The 19,028-nt window shown below is 39.0% G+C and overlaps 2 protein-coding genes across 18 annotated transcripts in view; one reads left to right on the top strand and one right to left on the bottom strand.

Annotated features, from left to right (window-relative positions):
- Positions 1-19,028, bottom strand: part of IQCK (IQ motif containing K) — a 217,422-nt gene that overhangs the window by 97,409 nt on the left and 100,985 nt on the right. For 9 of the 15 annotated variants that reach the window (XR_008427022.1, XM_045195357.2, XM_045195358.2 and 6 more), the window contains one exon: positions 11,367-11,522. The exons of the other annotated variants lie outside the window; for them this stretch is intronic. Coding sequence is in view for 8 of the 9 variants with exons in the window: in XM_045195357.2 (XP_045051292.2) it covers positions 11,367-11,522 (156 nt within the window). In the remaining variant the exon portion in view is untranslated. The remainder of the gene's footprint in view (positions 1-11,366; positions 11,523-19,028) is intronic. 15 annotated transcript variants of the gene reach the window in all.
- The window catches only part of GPRC5B (G protein-coupled receptor class C group 5 member B), a 153,783-nt gene that overhangs the window by 118,309 nt on the left and 16,446 nt on the right, over positions 1-19,028 (top strand). The gene's annotated exons all lie outside the window — the stretch shown is intronic.

The raw sequence follows: 19,028 nt of genomic DNA, 5'->3' as shown, positions 1-19,028 counted from the left end.
ACCCATTCTACCTTCCCTCCCGTAACTGTCAACCAGCAACTGCATTTCCTGTTTTTATGATTTTGACTATTCTAAGTACCTCATATAAGTGGAGTAATACAGTACTTGCCCTTCTGTGGCGAGCCTATTACACTGAGCTCACGGTCCTCATGGTTCATGGAACTTGTAGCATATGTCAGAACTGCCTTCTTTTTAAAGGTGAAATAAGGAGTTTTCCAGACAAAAGAAGGCTCAAAGAATACTCCTCCACAAAACCAGCACTGCAAGATATGCTAAAGGGACTGCTATAATAAGAGGAAGGAAAAGAGTAAGAGAGGAACACAGGTACAAAGGAGGAAAATGAATCAATACCTATCAATAATAACCTTAAATGTTAATGGATTAAATGCTCCAATCAATAAACATAGGGTAGCTGAATAGATAAGAAAACATGACCCACACATACGCTGCCCACAAAAGACCCACCTGAGAACAAAAGACCTACAGACTGAAAGTGAAGGGCTGAAAAAAAATATTCCAAGCCAATGGACAGAGAAAAAAAAGCTGGAATAGCAATACTTATAACAGACAAAATAGACTTCAAACCAAAGCCACAAAAACGGACTCTAAAGGACAATCCATAATACTCAAGGGAAGAAATGGCAGAAAACTGTACTTGAACAATAAAATTTTTTAAAAAGAAGAAATTAGTACAGATAAGTATATGCCAAGAAATTTGAAAAACAAGATGAAAATGGAAAATTTTCTGGAAAAATAAAATCTCTCAAAACATAATCTCCCAAAACCAAATGAAGAAGAAGCATAAAGCCTGAACAGACCAATAACAGCTGATGGAAATGAAGCAGTAATAAAAAAAAACCTACCAGCACACAAAAGCCTTGACCAGATAGCTACACAGAATTTTACAAAACTTTTAAGGAAGAGCTAACCCCTATCCTTCTCAGACTATTCCAAAAAAATCCAAGAAGACGGAAGACTCCCATACTCTTTTTAGGAAGCCAGCATCACCCTAATCCCAAATCCAGATAAAGACACAACAAAGAAAGAAAACTACAGGCCAATATTGCTGATGAACATAGACGCTTTAAATCTTCAACAAAATATTGGCAAACTGCATCCAGCAATACATTAAAAAGATTATACAGTGTGACCAAGTGGGATTCATCCCAGGGATGCGAGGATGGTGTAACATTCGCAAATCAATAAATGTAATATATCACATAAACAAAAGCAAAGACAAAAATCACATGATCATATCAATAGATGTGGAAAAAGCATTTGATAATGTACAACACCCATTTATGATAAAAACACTGAGCAAAGTGGGAGTAGAGGGAGCATTCCTCAACATGATAAAGGCCATATGGGAGAAATCTATAGTTAACATCATACTCAATGGTCAAAAACTAAAAACTTTCCCACTAAGATCAGGAACAAGACTAGGATGTCCGCTTCAACCACTTCTATTCAGCGTAGTATTAGAAGTCCTAGCCACAGTGATCAAACAAGAGAAATAAAAGGCATCCAAATTGGAAAGGAGGAAGTAAAACTCTCATTGTTTGCAGACGACATGACAGTGTACACAGAAAACCCTACAGACTCCACCAAAAAAAAAAAAAAATACTCAATGAAATAAGTGAATTTGGCAAAACCACAGGGTTCAAAGTCAATTTCAGAAATCAAAGGCATTTTTATACACCAACGAAGAAAGATCAGAATGAAAAATCCAGAAAAAGATCCCACTTGCCATAGCAACAAGTAAAATAAAGTACTTAGGAAGAAACCTAACCAAGGAGGTAAAAGACTTGTACTCAGAAAAGTACACAACACTGAGTAAAAAAATAAAGGAAGACACAAATAAATGGAAGCATATACTGTATTCATGGATGGAAAGAATTAACATAATCAAAATGCCCATATTACGCACAGCAATTTATAGATCCAATGCAATCCCTATGAAAATACCAATGACATATTTCACAGATACAGAACAAACATTTAAAAAAATTTATATGGAACCATAAATGACCTGAATAGCTGCAGCAATTTTGAGAAAGAAGAACAAAGTAGGAGGGATCACAATTCCTGATATCAAACTATATTACAAGGCCACTGCATTCAAAATAGTATGTACTGGCATAAGAACACATACAGACCAATGGAACAGAATAGAGAACCCAGAAGTAAACCAAGTCTCTATGGTCAATTAATATTTGGCAAAGGGGGAGCAGCATAAAATGTAGTAAAAATAGCCTCTTCAACAAATGGTATTGGGAGAGCTGGATAGCTACATGCAAAAAAATGAAACAATCACTAACTTACACCATACACAAAAATAAATTCAAGGTGGATAAAAGACTTAAATATAAGTTGTGACATCTAAACATCCCAGAAGAAAACATAGGCAGGAAAATCTCAGATATTCCACACAGCAATATTTGCAATGATATGTCCACCAGAGCAAGGGTCATAAAGGAAAGAATGAACAAATGGGATCTCATCAAAATGAAAAGCTTCTGCACGGCTAAAGAAAGTGTATTAGGGGTGGAAGGAAGGGGAGAAAATGCAGACAATTGTACCTGAATAAAAATAAATAAATAAATTTTTTTAAAAAAGAAAGAGCATTAAAATGAAAGGAGAACTGTATGGGAAAACATGTTTGCCAATGATACCTTGGACAACGTATTGATCTCCAAAATATATAAAGAACTCACAGGACTCCACTCCAGGAAGACAAAAACCCAATAAAAAAATGGGCAAAGGACTTGAACAAACACCTCTCCAAGGAGGACATACAAAGGGCCCAGAGACATATGAAAAGATGCTGAGCATCACTAGCCATCAGAGAGATGCAAATTAAAACCACAATGAGATACCACTTCACACTGGCAAGAATGGCCATTGTAAACAAATGAACAAACGACAAGTGTTGGAGAGTGTGTGGAGAAAAGGGAACCCTAGTGCACTGTTGGTGGGAATGAAGACTGGTGCAGCCTCTGTCGAAAGCAGTATGGAATTTCCTTGAATAACTAAAAACGGAACTGCCATTTGACCCAGCAATTCCACTGCTGGCATCATACCCTAAAATTCCTGAAACACTAATTCAAAAGAACTTATGCACCACAATGTTCACAGCAGCACAGTTCACAACAGCCAAATGCTGGAAACAGTCTAGGTGCCCATCAGTAAATGAGTGCATCAAAATGAGTGCAACTAAATACTTTAGTTTAAAGGAAGGAGCTCCTACCCTTCACAACAGCAAAATAAAACTGGAGAGCATTATGATAAGTGAAGTAAGCCAGGCAGTGAAAGACAAATACCATATGATCTCACCTATAAGTAGAACCTAATGAACAAAACAAAGAAGCAAGCAAAACAACTAGAGACATTGAAATAAAAAACAAACTGACAGTAACCAGAGAGGAGGGGGGAGAGGGATAACAGGGGAAGGGCCAACAAGAAACAATATAAAGGACACACAGACAAAGCTAAATGGGGTAGGTTGAGGGTGGGATGCGGGGAGGGGTGGAGCAGGGGGCGTGGTGTGGTGAAAATGGAAATAACTGTACTTGAACAACAATAAATAAAAAGGAGAAAAAAACAAAAATAAATTTTTTTCAAATTTGAAATTATTGTATATGTATTATATTTCAAAATTATGATATTATGATACACAATACTAGGAAAATAATTTGGAAAATAAATCAAGAAACTCAGTGATTAAATAAAGCTTAGAAGCAATGAAATGCACAGAAATGATTAAATCTGGTCCATTATATTTCCTAAATGAAATGTGTTTTATTTATAGTATATTTTCTACTCTGCCTTTTCTAGGGATATAATAATATTATAGATTGATATAAAATGATAGAAATTTATTAAGTTTAACAATTGCTTAATGTTCATTTTTAAATTTTTTAAATTTTATATGTTCATTTTTTTAATGTTCTAACTTTATTGTATTGATTCAGAATAAATGTTTAAGTCTTTTGGTAGAATAAATGTTTAGCATTGTGAAACTAAAATAAATAAATAAATAAATAAATAAATAAATAAATAAACTACCTTCCTTTTTAAGACTGAATATATATGAGGTGTGTCTGGAAAAAGTCCAGCAATTGTTAATATCATGAGAATGGTTTGCATGACATCCATGTAACCTGGCAGCCTGAAGAATGGACTGGAATGCACATGTGTGATCAATGATGACTTCAGAGGGGCAGTAGATGTTGAGTCAGCATGTATACTGTGTGGTTGTTGTATTCAAAATGAGTAAAGCAACAAATCTGTGTCAAACTTTATGTTAAGCTTGAACATTCCTCCGCAGAAACTATTCGAATGATTCAGAAGGCCGCAGCTATGGGCAACTGGTGATTGGCAGCTTCATCACGACAATGCATCTGCTCTTGCATCATGTCTCATGCAGAGTTTTTTGGTGAAACAAAATCATGCCGGTGACTCAGCCAAAAAAGGAAGGGTATCTTACCATTTGTGACAGTTTGATTTTCAAACTAAAATCACCCTTGAAAGGCAAGAGATTTCACACCATTAATGAGATTCAGGAAGATATGACGGGGCAGCTGATGGCAATTGGGAGAACTGTGTGAGGTCCCAAGGTGTCTATGTTGAAAGGGACTGAGGCATCATTGTCCTATCTTGTATCTTCTTCAACAAAGGTCTCTATTTTTCATATTACATAGGCTGGATATCTTCTGGACAGACCTTCTACTCCATTCTCTTTATATACCACATTTTGCTATTCCATTAATCTATCAATGGAATCTTGGGTTGCTTCCACATTTTAGCAATTGCAATACTGTGATGAACCTGGGTGTGCAAATATTTGAGACCTGCTTTTAATTCTTTTGGGTACATACCCAGAAGGAGAGTCGCTGGGTCCTATGATAGTTCTATTTTAATTTATGCCACTACAACACTGTAGTTTTTGTTACGGTAGCTTTGTAGTAAGTTTAGAAATCAGGAAATGTGAGTCCTCTAGTTTTGTTCCCTTTTTAAAGTTGTTTTGGCCATTTGGGATCCCTTGTGATTCCAAATGAATTTCAGGATGGGCTTTTCTATTTCCACAAAAATCCCAGTATTTATTTTATAATTATTATAATAGTGAAATTAATTGTTTATATATTTATTTTAATCTAAAAGAGGTTGCACAATTTCATGAAGAAAACTTTCAGATTCTGAATCAAAACTATAGTGCTTCTAGACAGTATCATAGGTACAATCTGCACTGTCTCATCCAGCCTCCAACTATGAGGGAAATACACCCGTAGGCTACCAGCTGTCTAGGCCATAGGATTAAAGAAAAGAAATGTGCTACTTCCAAACCTTAGCCATTGTAAATAATACTGCAGTGAACATAGGACTGCGTATATTCTTTCAAATTAGTGTTTTGAGTTTCTTTGATTATAGTTCTAAAACTGAGATCTCTGGATCAAAAGGCAGTTCCATTTTTAATTTTTTGAGGTAACTCCATACTGCATTCCCACCAACAGTGCATGATGGTTCTCTTTTCTCCATATCCTTGCCAAAACCTGTTGTTTGTTGATTTATTGAGGATAGCTATTCTGACAGGTATGAGGTGATATTTCATTGCGGTTTTAATTTGCATTTCTCTGATGATTAGTGATGTTGAGCATTTTTTCATGTGTCTATTGGCCATATGTCTGTCCCCTTTGGAGAAGTGTCTATTCAGGTCCTTTGCTGATTTTTTAATTGGATTGTTTGTTTTCTTGGTGTTAGAGTATTTATAAATTTTGGAAATTAACCCCTTATCAGATGTATCATTGGCAAATATGTTCTACCATTCAGTAGGTTGTCTTTTAATTTTGTTGATAGTTTCCTTTGCTGTGCAAAAACACTTTAGTTTGATGTAGAACCATTTTTTTATTTTTTCTTTTGTTTCCCTTGTCTGAGGAGATATATAAGAAAAAATTATTGCTTTGAGAAATTTCCCAAGTGCCCCTTAGTAGATGAGTGGATACAAACGGTACATTTACATAATGAAATACCACTCAGCCATAAAAGGGAAGGAAATCTTACCTTTTGTGACAGCCTGGATGGACTTGGAGGATATTAATGCTAAGTGAAATAAGCCGGTCAGAGCAAGATAACTACCACATGATTTCACTTATATATGGAATCTAGTGAACAAAATAAACTGCTGAACAAAATAGAAACAGAGGTATGGACACATGAAACAGACTGACAGCTCTCAGAGAGGAGGTGGGGACTGGATGAAAGAAAGCAAAGGGATTATCCAAAGAGCATGGAGACATAACCCTCAGGCACAGACAACAGTGTGGTAATGGCCAGAGGGAAGGGTGGGTGGGTAGTGAGGGGAAGTAGAAGAGAGTAAAGGGATAAAAAGTGACAATAGGAGACTTGACTTTGGGTGGTGAATGCACAATGCAATATACAGGTGCATTATAGAGTTGTACACTTGAAACCTGTATAATTTTACTAGCCAATGTCACCTCAATAAATTCAATAAAAAAGCGTGTACCAAGTGACTGTTCAATCCATTTCCCAGGCTTCTCAGACCCTCTGAGTTCTGCTGAATATGATTGTCAATGGTGCCTCCTACCACAAGAGTTGTACAGTGCACAACCCAAACAACTGGACACAATAGTATTACTTGTTCATATCCTCAATCACAGTGTTCACACAACTCCACCCTTCCCAGGCATGCTTCATTCTCATAATCTCTTCTTCCATTATCTACTCTGCCATCAACACCTATACCTAGGCACTCTTGCATACACTGTTGAAGCATGTAAATAAGTCTAGAGCCCAGTCTAGCCTCTCTAGAGGATAATTTAGGAATAATTATTAAACTCTTTGAAAAAGTGTTTACTCTTTGAGCCATCAATTCCACTTCTAGCAATTAATTTTTTACAGGAAATGAGATAATTGTGCAAAGACACATGAACAATGATATTTTTCATAATATACGTTACATAGGAGAAAAAACTAGAATGTCCAACCAACTATGGTTAAATAAATTATGGTTCAGTGCATTCACAGAAAGGACTATCATGGAGCCATTAAAATTGGTGGGATAAACAGTACTTGCCTCCTTGAACAACCACACTATATAACAACCATCACTCAGGACTGTCAGAAATCATGCTGAATGGAAGAGTTAAACTACACAAGTAATGAAAAACCACATCGAGACTGGTAGGAGGGGTGAGGATGTAGAATGGGCTGGTTCCACATCTATGTTTGGCAGATAAAAATCAGGAGGGATATCTCAGGAGCAAGATGTCCCAGCCCTACATCAGAACCCTAAGCCCAAGGATCCACTGCCAAGAAGATAAGTCTCCATAACTTCTAGCTCTAAAAACCAGATGGGATTGAGGCAGTAGAAAACAAATTTCTGCAGTCCCAGGCAGTTCCTCTTAAAGAGCCTGTACACAGACTTACTTGGACTTATTCCCTCTGAGCTCCATTGTGGGGCTAGCAGATTGAAGGTATCAGAGACATACCAGGAGGAACTGAATTGTCTAGTATCAGGGTGATACCAGGGGGTCAGCTTTCTCCCATACAGAGGTGCTGGCAGAGGCCATTGTTCCTGTTCTGACCCTTCCACCCACAGACCCAAAGAGCTGGCAGGCAGGTGCCATATCTGAGTCTCCATTAACATGGCTCACACTGTTTGTCCTAGCCTGGTGATTCCCTGAGGCTCTGCCTCACCCAACTTTCAAGCCCACCCAAGCTGTTTCCAGTGGCTTTTCCATGAGTGGCTTGTCTGGGCCCATGCTTCAGATTTTCCTAAATTCTCTCAAACAAGCAGTATCTGGCTTCAGCAAGCCCCATACCTCACACTAAGTTGCCCCAGGTCCGGCACTACCAGTAGATGGCTTTGGTTCACAGCTTGCCTTCACCTGGGCACCTCCAAGGCCAGTGCAAGTAGCAGGCATCTTGTAGCTGATGCTGTGTGACCTTAGACGAACATAGGCAGTGGTTGACCTTGGACATGCCAAAAGCAGTCAAGGTTCAACTATATCAGGAGGGGTACACAGCCTACATGGCAGGTGCACCTTGAGCACCTAGGTTGGGTAATAGTGGAGGCTGTGCCACTAGACCCTACAGGTCACCTACTACATTAGGCCATTCTACCAAGTCTGGGAGACATAGCACCTCCACCTAATACACAGAAAAAACACAGGTAGGCTGCCAAAATGAGGAGACAAAGAAACATGGCCCAAATGAAAGAACAGAACAAAACTCCAGAAAAAGAACTAAAAAAAAAAAAAAAAAAATGGAGAAGAGCAATCTACTAGATGCAGATTTCAAAACACTGATTATAAGAATGCTCACTGAAGTTAGTGAGAACCTCAACAATATAAAAAGTGTCCAGTCAGAAATGAAGGATACACCGATGAAATAAGAACAATTTACAGGGAATCAACAGTAGAGTGGATGAAGGTGAGAATCAAATCAGTGATTTGGAATACAAGGATGCAAAAAAAAGAAACAAACAAACAACAACAACAAAAGCATTACAGCAAAAATAAAAAAGAATCCCCCCCAAAAATGAAGATAGTGTAAGGAGACTCCGGGACAACTTCAAGTGTACCAACATTTACATCATGGAGGTGCTGAAAGAAGGAGAGAGGAAGAAATTGAAAACCTATTTGAAAAAGTAATGACACAAAAGTTGCCTAACTTGGTGAAGGAACTAGATATACAAGTCCAGGAAGTGCAGAGATTCCCAAACAAGATGAACCCAAAGACACATCATAATTAAAATGCCATAGGTTAAATGCAAAGAGAGAATCTTAAAAGCAGCAAGAGAAAAGCAGTTAGTTAACTACAAAGTAGTTCCCATAACACTTTCAGATGATTTCTCAAAAGAAACTTTGCAGGCCAGAAGGGATTGGCAAGAAATATTCAAAATGATGGGAGTTCCAGCCAAGAAGGAGGCATGGGTAGAAACACTTCTCTTCCTTGCACAAGCAAAAGGATAACAACCAATTAAAAAAGAAAAAACCCAGAAGTGCCAGAAAATTGAACTGCATGGAACTCTGACAACCGAGTTAAAGAAACATTCATACAGATCAGTAGGAGACACGGAGATGGACAGCTTGGCGGAGAGGATGTGCAGCAAGGTGATGGACCAAGGGGGCAAGGTGGGGGCTTGCTGACTGGCAAACTAAAGACTCAGACCTCTAGCCATAAAATCCTGTGGGGGTTGCAAAGGCAGGAGAAAATCCCAGTCTCACAGGAGAGTTCATTGGAAAGTGGGGCTAGAGTGGAGCAAGAGAGCAGCATTGTACCTTCTCTGACCCCTCCCCCACAGATAGCACCATAATGCAGCAAAGAGGGATGGCTCCACCCCTTACAACATAACAGGTGCACCAAGACAAAGGAATATGGCCTAAATGAAAGAACACTCCAGAAAAACTCCAGAAAATGAACTAAGTGAGCAGGAGATAGAAAACCTATCAGATGCACAGTTCAAAACACTGGTAATGAGGATGCTCACAGAATTGATTGAGCTCAGTTGCAAAATGAAAGAAGAAATGAAGGCTATACAAAGTGAAATAAAACAAAATATAGAGGCAACCAACAGTGAAGGGAAGGAAATCGGGACTCAAATCAACGGTCTCAAAGAAAGTGGATCCAAGGAGCAACACACCAAGGCACGTCATAATTAAGTTACCCAAGATTAAAGATAAGGAAAGAATCTTAAAAGCAGAAAGAGAAAAGGAGAGAGTAAACTGCAAAGGAATGTCCATAAGACAACGAGCTGATTTCTCAAAAGAAATCTTATAAGCAAGAAGGGGCTGGAAAGAAGTATTTGAAGTCATGAAAGGCAAGGACCTACATCCAAGATTACTCTATCCAGCAAAGCTATCATTTAGAATGGAAGGGCAGATAAAGAGCTTCCCAGAAAAGAAAAGGCTAAAGGAGTTCATTACCACCAAACCAGTATTATATGAAATGTTATATAAGGTAGAAGAAGAAGAAGAAGGAGGAGGAGAAAGGAGGAGGAGGAGGAGAAAGGAGGAGGAGGAGGAGAAAGGAGGAGGAGGAGGAGAAAGGAGGAGGAGGAGGAGGGGGAGGGGGAGGGGGAGGGGGAGGAAAAGAAATGAGAGAATAAAGCAGCAATAAATATCTATCTATTAACAACTGAATCTAAAAAACAAACAAAAAACCCAGAAAAGAAACAATCATAGATACAGAGAACACTTTGATGGCTGCCAGGTGGGAGGGGGCTGGAGGGATGTGCCAAAAAGGTGAAATGATTAAGAAATACCAATTGGTAGACACAGAACAGCCATGAGTATGAAAAGTACAGCATAGGGAATAGCCAAAGAACATATATATATGCATGACCTATGGTCATGGACAATGGTGTAGGGATTGCCTGAGGGAGTAGGAAAGGGCTTGGGGTGGGGGGGGAGGAAAGGGGGGAAAATTCGAACAACTGTAATAGCATAAACAATAAAATATATTTTAAAAAATAGAATCTGTGAGATAAATCTTTGTGTACTGACAAAGAAAGATATTCCTAACATCATTAAGGGCAGAAAGCAGGCACAAAACAGTGTTCATCATCAATCATTATTGTTTTTAAAAAATTCTATATGATAGGCAAATTTCTAGAAGGATGAATAATAAAACTTTTATGTATTATTTGTTTTTTCCACAATGGTAATGTATTACTTAAATAATAATAATAAAAAAAGATTTTAGCCCTGGCTTGGTCTCAGTTGGTTAGACCATTATCTCAATACACCAAGGTTGTGGGTTCAATCCCAGTCAGGGCACATACAAGAATTAATCAATGAATTCATAAATAACAACAAATTGATGGGTGTGTCTCTCTCTTACTCTCTTTCTCTCTCCCTCTAGGAAATTAATAAATAAAAAGAATTTAAAAATAGATTTTAGAAAAAGTTAAGCTCCTTGAGTTAAGCTCCCCCTCTCCTTTCAAGCCTCCAACTGAATATAGGACACAGTCTTTTCCTGGAAGAAATTGCAATGGCTTCTGTGAAGGAGTGGGCTCAAATTTTTATTTTGTGCCAATAATCTACTTCATGTACAAATAATCAAGAGGCTACAACTTTTTATAAAAAGATTTTATTTATTTATTTTTAGAGAGAGTGGATGGACGGAGACAGGGATAGAAACATCGACTGATTGCCTCTTGTGCACCCCCAACTGGGGACCTGGCCTGCAACCCAGGCATGTGCCCTGACCAGTGACCTTTCAGTTCACAGACCAACACTCAAACCTCTGAGCCACACCAGCCATGGCAAGGTTAGAACTTTTTATAGTGAAAATTGTAATCATCAGGGTTCTGGACTGGGACAGAAATCCATCTTAAGAGGACTTACTGATACAGCTGAATCCAGGTGCTCCAAAACTGTCCTCAAACTCAGACCCTCCCTCCTCTGTCTCTCAGCTCTGCTGCCTCTGCAGTAATTTCTCCACAGGTTCTTCACACAGAGGCAAGATGGTTGCTGACAGCCTTGCTTCTCAGACTCCAGTTCCTGTGAGATCCCAGAATAGAGCTTCACTGTGTATGACCGACCTGACTCAGGTGCCCTGCCCATCATAAACAAATCCCTGTATCTAGAGGGATGACATATTTGAGTGGCCAAGCTGGTATAAGCCCTCCTCTTTAGAAGTGGAGGAGTGGTAGCTGTCCCATTTTAAACATGTACTCTTCCTTTATTCTAAGCCAGGGTGTCAAACTCATTTTCACTGGGGACCATATCAGCCTCGCACTTGCCTTCAAAGGGCCAAATGTAATTTTAGGACTGTATAAATGTAACTACTCCTTAACTAGGGGAAAGGAGTTCGGTGCTGCCGGCAGGTAGAAGCAAGGTGCCAGGCCAGATAAAACAAGGTGGAGGGCTAGATTCGGCCTACAGGCCTTGTGTTTTCCCCGTGTCCTAAACTATGTCTCCTTGGGGTGCCTCATTCACCCCAGGTCAGTTCACTACAGGCAAAGGTATAAAGGCACAGATTCACATTCTTCTCTGCACATGGAGATCAGGATATCTGAATTTTTTTTTTTTTTTTTTTTTTTTGGAAAGCCACAAATGGGCTGCTGGAGCAACCATATTGCTCATCAATAATGGCAATGACTGATGCATGCCAGGCTGGTATCTAGGCTGAGTTGGACTAAATCAAATAAAACAAATGGATAGAAGACAAAAAACACCAGGAACTTACTTAGACAGAATAAATATTCAGGGGATTTATCTGGTCTCTGCCTCCTAAATAACAAGCAAAATTATAAGCATTATGACCCATACGCACCTCATTTAAACTTCACTAGAGAAGTTCTTTTTTTTTTTATGTCAACTCTTTCTTATTGCATCTAGTATGTCATAAGCAGAAATGCAACATTCATGGTAGTGTGGCTTATCCCTGGTCACACTTCAGAACAAAGAATATCCTGAGATGGATTTCATTCAAAATATCCAAATAGATTAAAATAAAAGACACTAAGATTTGCATGTTGAAACAATCTGGCTTTCTTTTTTTTTAAATTTTTATTGTTATTCAATTACAATTGTCTGCATTTTCTCCCCATCCCTCCACCACCCCCCCAGATAATCCCACCTCCCTACCCCACCTCCACCCTCTCCCTTGATTTTGTCCATGTGTCCTTTATAGTAGCTCCTGTAAACCTCTCTCCCAATTATCACCTCCCCACTCCCCTCTGGCTATTGTTACATTGTTCTTAATTTCACTGTCTCTGGTTATATTTTGTTTGCTTTTTTCTTTTATTGAGTATGTTCCAGTTAAAGGTGAGATCACATGGTATTTGTTCCTCACCAACTGGCTTATTTCACTTAGCATAATGCTCTCCAGTTCCATGCATGCTGTTGCAAAGGGTATAAGCTCCTTCTTTCTCTCTGCTGCATAGAATTCCATTGTGTAAATGTACCATAGTTTTTTGATCCACTCATTTGCTGATGGGCACTTACGTTGTGTCCAGTAGTTGGCTATTTTAAATTGGGCTGCTATGAACACTGGGGTGCATAGGTTCTTTTGAATTGATGTTTCAGGGTTCTTAGGGTATAATCCCAGCAGCAGAATTGCTGGGTCAAAGGGCAGTTCCATTTTTAGTTTTCTGAGGAAATTCCATACTGTTTTCCACAGTGTCCTCACCAGTCTGCATTCCCCCCAACAGTGCACTAGGGTTCCCTTTTCTCCACATCCTCTCCAACACTTGTTGATTTGTTTATGATGGCCATTCTGACTGGTGTGAAATGGTATCCCATTGTGGTTTTAATTTGCATCTCTCTGATTGCTAGTGATTCTGAGCATCTTTTCATATGTGTCTGGGCCCTCTGTATGTCTTCCTTAGAGAAGTGTCTGTTCAAGTCCTTTGCCCGGTTTTTAATTGGATTGTTTGTCCTCCTGGAGTGGAGTTGTGTGAATTCTTTACATATTTTGGAGGTCAGACCCTTGTCTGAGGTATCATTGGCAAATATGTTTCCCCATACTGTTGGTTCTCTTTTTATTTTAATGCTATTTTCTTTACCCATGTAGAAGCTTTATATTTTGATGACGTCCCATTTGTTTATTCTTTCCTTTATGTCTCTTGCTTTAGGGGACGTGCCTGTGAGGATGTTGCTGCGTGGAATGTCTGAGATTTTCCTGCCAATGTTTTCCTCGAGGACTTTTATGGTGTTACGATTTATATTTAAGTCTTTTATCCATCTTGAGTTCATTTTTGTGTATAGTGTAAGTTGGTGATCGAGTTTCATTTTTTTGCACATAGATGTCCAGATCTCCCAACACCATTTGTTGAAGAGGCTATTTTTGCTTCATTTTATGCTGCTGCCTCCTTTGTCAAATATTAATTGACCATAAAGACTTGAGTTTATTTCTGGACTCTCTGTTCTGTTCCATTGGTCTATGCGCCTGTTTTTATGCCAGTACCAGGGTGTTTGGATTACAGTGGCCTTGTAATACAGTATGATATCAGGTATTGTGATCCCTCCTGCTTTGTTCTTTCTCAAAACTGCTGCAGCTATTCGGGGTCGTTTATGGTTCCACATAAATTTCTGAGGTTATTCCTTGGCTGAGGTGTTTGTTCTATATCTGTGAAATATGTCATGGGTACTTTAATAGGGATGGCATTGAATCTATAAATTGCTTTGGGAGTATGGCCATTTTGATGATGTTAATTCTTCCAATCCATGAGCATGGTACATGCTTTCATTTGTTTCTGTCTTCCTTAATGTCTTTCTTCACTGTTGTGTAGTTTTTTGAGTACAGGTCTTTTACCTCTTTGGTTAGATTGATTCATAAGTACTTTATTTTTCTAATTGCTATATCAAATGGGATTTTTTTCCTGATTTGCTTCTGCTGTTTGTTTCAATATTGGTATACAGGAATGCCTTTGATTTCTGGGTATTGACTCTGTATCCAGCTGTTTTGCCAAATTCATTTATTAGGTCAAGTAGTTTTTTGGTGGAGTCTATAGGATTTTCCATGTACACTATCATGTCATCTGCAAACAGTGACAGTTTCATTTCCTTCTTTCCCATTTGGATGCCTTCTATTTCTTTTTCTTGTCTGATTGCTGTGGCTAGGACTTCCAATACTATGTTGAATAGGAGTGGTGAGAGAGGGCATCCTTGTCTTGTTCCTGATCTTAGTGGGAAAGCTCTAAGGTTTTTGTTCATTGAGTATGATGTTGGCTGTAGGTCTCTCGTATATGTCCTTTATTATGTTGAGGAATGCTCCCTCCATTCCCACTTTGTTGAGGGTTTTTATCATAAGTGGGTGCTGTACCTTATCAAATGCTTTTTCCTCATTTATTGATATGATCAAGTGTTTTTTTTCTTTCCTTTGTTTATGTGATGTATTATGATTATTGATTTGTGAATATTGTACCATCCTTGCATTCCTGGGATGAATCCCACCTCATCATGGTGTATGATCTTTTTACTGTAGTGCTGGAGCGATTTGGCAATATTTTGTTGAGGATTTTAGCATCTATGTTCATCAATGATATTGGCCTGAAGTTTTCTTTCTGTGTTATGTCTTTATCTGGGTTTGAGATTAGGAGAAATCAAAAAGTTTCTGGAAACAAAGGAAAATGAACTCAAAACAATCCAAAACATATGGGACACAGCAAAGGCAGTCCTGAGAGCGAACTTCATAGTGATACAGGCCTACCTAAAAAGAATAGAAAGAGCTCAAATAAACAACCTAACTGTACACCTACAAGAACTTTAGGAACAACAACAAAGACAACCCAGAGCAAGTAGAAGGAAGGAAATATACAAGATCAGAGCAGAATTAAATGACATAGAGACTAAAAGCACAATTGTAAGGATCAACGAAACCAGAAGCTGGTTCTTTGATAAGATAAACAAAATCGAAAAGCCCTTAAGCAGGCTCATCAACAAAAAAAGAGAGAGAGCGGACCCAAATAAACACAATCAGAAATGAAGGAGGATAGTCTACAACTGATACCACCGAAATACAAAGTATTGTAAGAAATTACTATGAAGAACTGTATGCCACAAAATTTGAAAACCTGGATGAAATGGACACATTTCTAGAAAAATATAATCTTCCAAAACTTAATGAGGAAGAAGCAGAAAGCCTGAACAGACCAGTAATGCCTGATGAAATTGAAACAGTAATAAAAAAGCTTCTGACACACAAAAGCCCTGGACCAGATGGTTTCACAAGAGAATTCTACAGAATATTTAAGGGTGAGCTAACCCCCACCCTCCACAGATTATTTCAAAACATTCAAGAAGATGGAAGACTCCCAAACTCGTTTTACAAAAACAATCTGGCTTTCTTACCATTAATTGAGCATTTTGAAAAAAAGAAAGGCAAGCATGTCTATTACTGAAGTGCTTAATGTCTAGTAATACGTATCAGGACCCTTTTTCAAAAAATTATTTTTGTTCAATTACAGTTGTCTGCCCACCCCCTCTCCCACATCCAATGCCCCTGTTGTCCTTATCCATGGGTCCTTTATACATGTTCCTTGACATGACCCTTCCCCTTCTTTCCCGTATTATCCTCCTCCCTGGTCACTGTCAGTTTGTTCTTTATTTCAATGTGTCTGGTTCTATTTTGCATGCTTGTTTGTTTTATTGATTAGGTTCCACCAATAGGTGAGATCACATGGTATTTGTCTTTCATTACCTGGCTTAGTATAATAGTCTCCAGTTCCATCCATGCTGTCACAAAGGGTAGGAGTTCCTTCTTTTTGCTCTGTAGTATTCCATTTTGTAAATGTACCATAGTTTTTTGATTCACTCATTTACTGATGGACACTTAGGTTGTTTCCAGCACTTGGCTATTGTAAATAATGCTGCTATGAACATGGGGGTGGACAGGTTCTTTTGAATTGGTGTTTCAGGATTCTTAGGGTATAATCGCAGCAGTGGAATTGCTGGGTCAAAAGGCAGTTCCATTTTTAATATTTTGAGGAAATTCCATACTGTTTTCAAACTGGCTGCACCAGTCTGCATTCCCACCAACAGTGTACTAGGCTTCCCTTTTCTCAACATCCTCACCTCCACTTGTTTGTTGATTTGTTATGATGGCTATTTCAACCAGTGTGGAAGTGGTATCTCATTGTGGTTTTAATATGCACCTTTGTGATGACTAGTGATGCTGAGCATCCTTTCCTATGTTTATGAGTCCTCTATACCTCCTCCTTGGAGAAGTGTCTGTTCAGGTAAGAGCCCTTTTTACAATGCCAGTATTTTTCTTTTAATTTTTATTGTTATTCAATTACAGTTGTCTGCGCTTTCTCCCTATCCCTTCACCCCACCCCATCCGAACCCACCTCCCTGCCCTACCTCCACTCTCCCCCTTGATTTTGTCCACGTGTCCTTTATAGTAGTTCCTGTAAACCCCTCTCCCCACTGACCCCTCCCCACTCCCCCTGGCTATTGTTAGATTGTTCTTAACTTCAATGTCTCCGGTTATATTTTGTTTGTTTTTTTTCTTTTGTTGATTGTGTTCCAGTTAAAGGTGAGATCATATGGTATTTGTCCCTCATCGCCTGGCTTATTTCACAGTATTTAAAAAGTAGCAGTACAAGGAATGGTTCACTACAAATAGCTTTTCACATTATGTAACATTTGTTAATGCAGTTGGTTGAAAATATTTTTTTACAGACTTCCAGCCAGGATGGAGGTGTAAGTAGATATGCTTCGCCTCCTCACACAACCGTAATAAAGATTACAACTAACTTCAAAACAAAAAACAACCAGAACTGCCAGAAAATCGAACTATATGGAAGTCTGACCACCAAGGATTCAAAGAAAAAATATTCATCCAGATGGGCAGCAGGGGTGGAGACAAGTAGCCGAAGCAGAAAGGATGCAGTGTAGTGCCAGAGAGGCAGAAGCATCCAGAAGAACATGTGGTCCCACATTCACATGTGGCAGGTAAAAACCAGGAAGGACATCTGGGAAAACAGCAATCCCAGCCCCAAGCCAGACTGTGCAACAAAGGTTCCAGCATTGGGAAAATAAAGCCTTATAACTTCTGGCTGTAAAAACTATTGGGAATTGGGGCAGTGGAAGAAACTGCTAGTCTCTCACAAGAGTCCGTTTAAAGGACCAGCACAGTCCTAGAATGTACACAAACCCAAAAACTCTGGGATTCAGCAACAGGAAAGCAACTAGCAGGGTGCTTGTCCCATATGGAAGTGGGTGAAGTAACTACAAACAGGGCAAGAGCTGAGCAAGTGGATTAATTGTTCCTTCTTTGACCCTTCCTCCACACACAGTGCCCCAAATCGGTGAAATGGATTGCCCCATCCTGGTGAATACCTAAGGTTCTACCCCTTACAATATAACAGATATGCCAAGACAGAGAATCAAAGCAGTTCTACCTAATACACAGAAACAAACACAGGTAGGCTGCCGATTGAGAAGACAAAGAAATATGGCCCAAATGAAAGAACAGGTCAAACCTTCAAAAAAAGGAAATAAGCAAAATGGAGATAGCCAACCTATCAGATGCACAGTTCAAAACAATGGTGATAAGGATGCTCGGAGAAGTTGCTGGGTACAGCAAATGCATAACAGAATAAATGAAGGCTAAATCCATAGAGGACCAACAGTGAAGGGAAGGAAGCCTGGATTGAAATCAATGATTTGGAACATTAGGAAGAAATAAACAGTCAACCAGTACAGAATAAAGAAACAAGAATTTTTTTTTTTTTTAAAGGAGAGAATAAGACCCTGGGAAATCTCCAAACATGCCAACATCTGAATAATAGGGATTCAGGAAGAGAAAGAGGAAGACCAAGAAATTGAAAACTTATTTGAAAAAATAATGAAAGAAAACTTCCGTAATTTGGTGAAGGAAATAGACCTACAAGTCCAGGAAGTACAGAAAGTCCCAGAAAAGTTGGACCCCAAGAGGTCCACACCAAGACACATAAAAACGTCAAAGGTTATAAAGAGAATCTTAAAAGCAGCAAGAGAAATGAAGAGAGTTACGGAAATCCATGATGTCAGAAGAGTTAGTGGAAGTAACACTAACCTCCTCCCAGGACAAATCTGGAATTACAACAATATTGTAAAGAAATCATCAAGAATAAACAACTGAACAATAGAGGGAGAAACCTTATAACCACAGGCAGACAGAAGAAATAGCTCCAAAACACGTGACTGGTATGAAGAGCAGAGGAGACTCAAGAAGGCTGGCTAGGATACCACAGGTGGCAGCTGAAGTGCCAGAGGAGTATTTCAGTGGCCAGTGGGCTCTCCCTGAGAAGTGTAGGGAATAAACCTCAAATTGGGCTCCCCAGACTATAGCACCAGAGCCTATAAAGAACCCAGATAACATCCAGGAGTGAAAAGCAGCAGGGTTTCTCTCTGCCAGGGACAGATGGTTGCAGTCACAAAAAAGAAACCCCCCAAAAACACTTTTAAAGGACCAACACATTAAGTTTCATTTGCAGCCACTTACCCTGGGCTGTGGAGAAGGGGCAGCAGAGTGGACTAGAGAAGCCCAAGGAGAGACTGGAGATGGTGGTTTCA

This window comes from Desmodus rotundus, chromosome 1 (genome assembly GCF_022682495.2).
Source record: "Desmodus rotundus isolate HL8 chromosome 1, HLdesRot8A.1, whole genome shotgun sequence".
NCBI lineage: Eukaryota > Metazoa > Chordata > Mammalia > Chiroptera > Phyllostomidae > Desmodus > Desmodus rotundus.
This window is presented reverse-complemented; position numbering and strand designations above follow the sequence as displayed.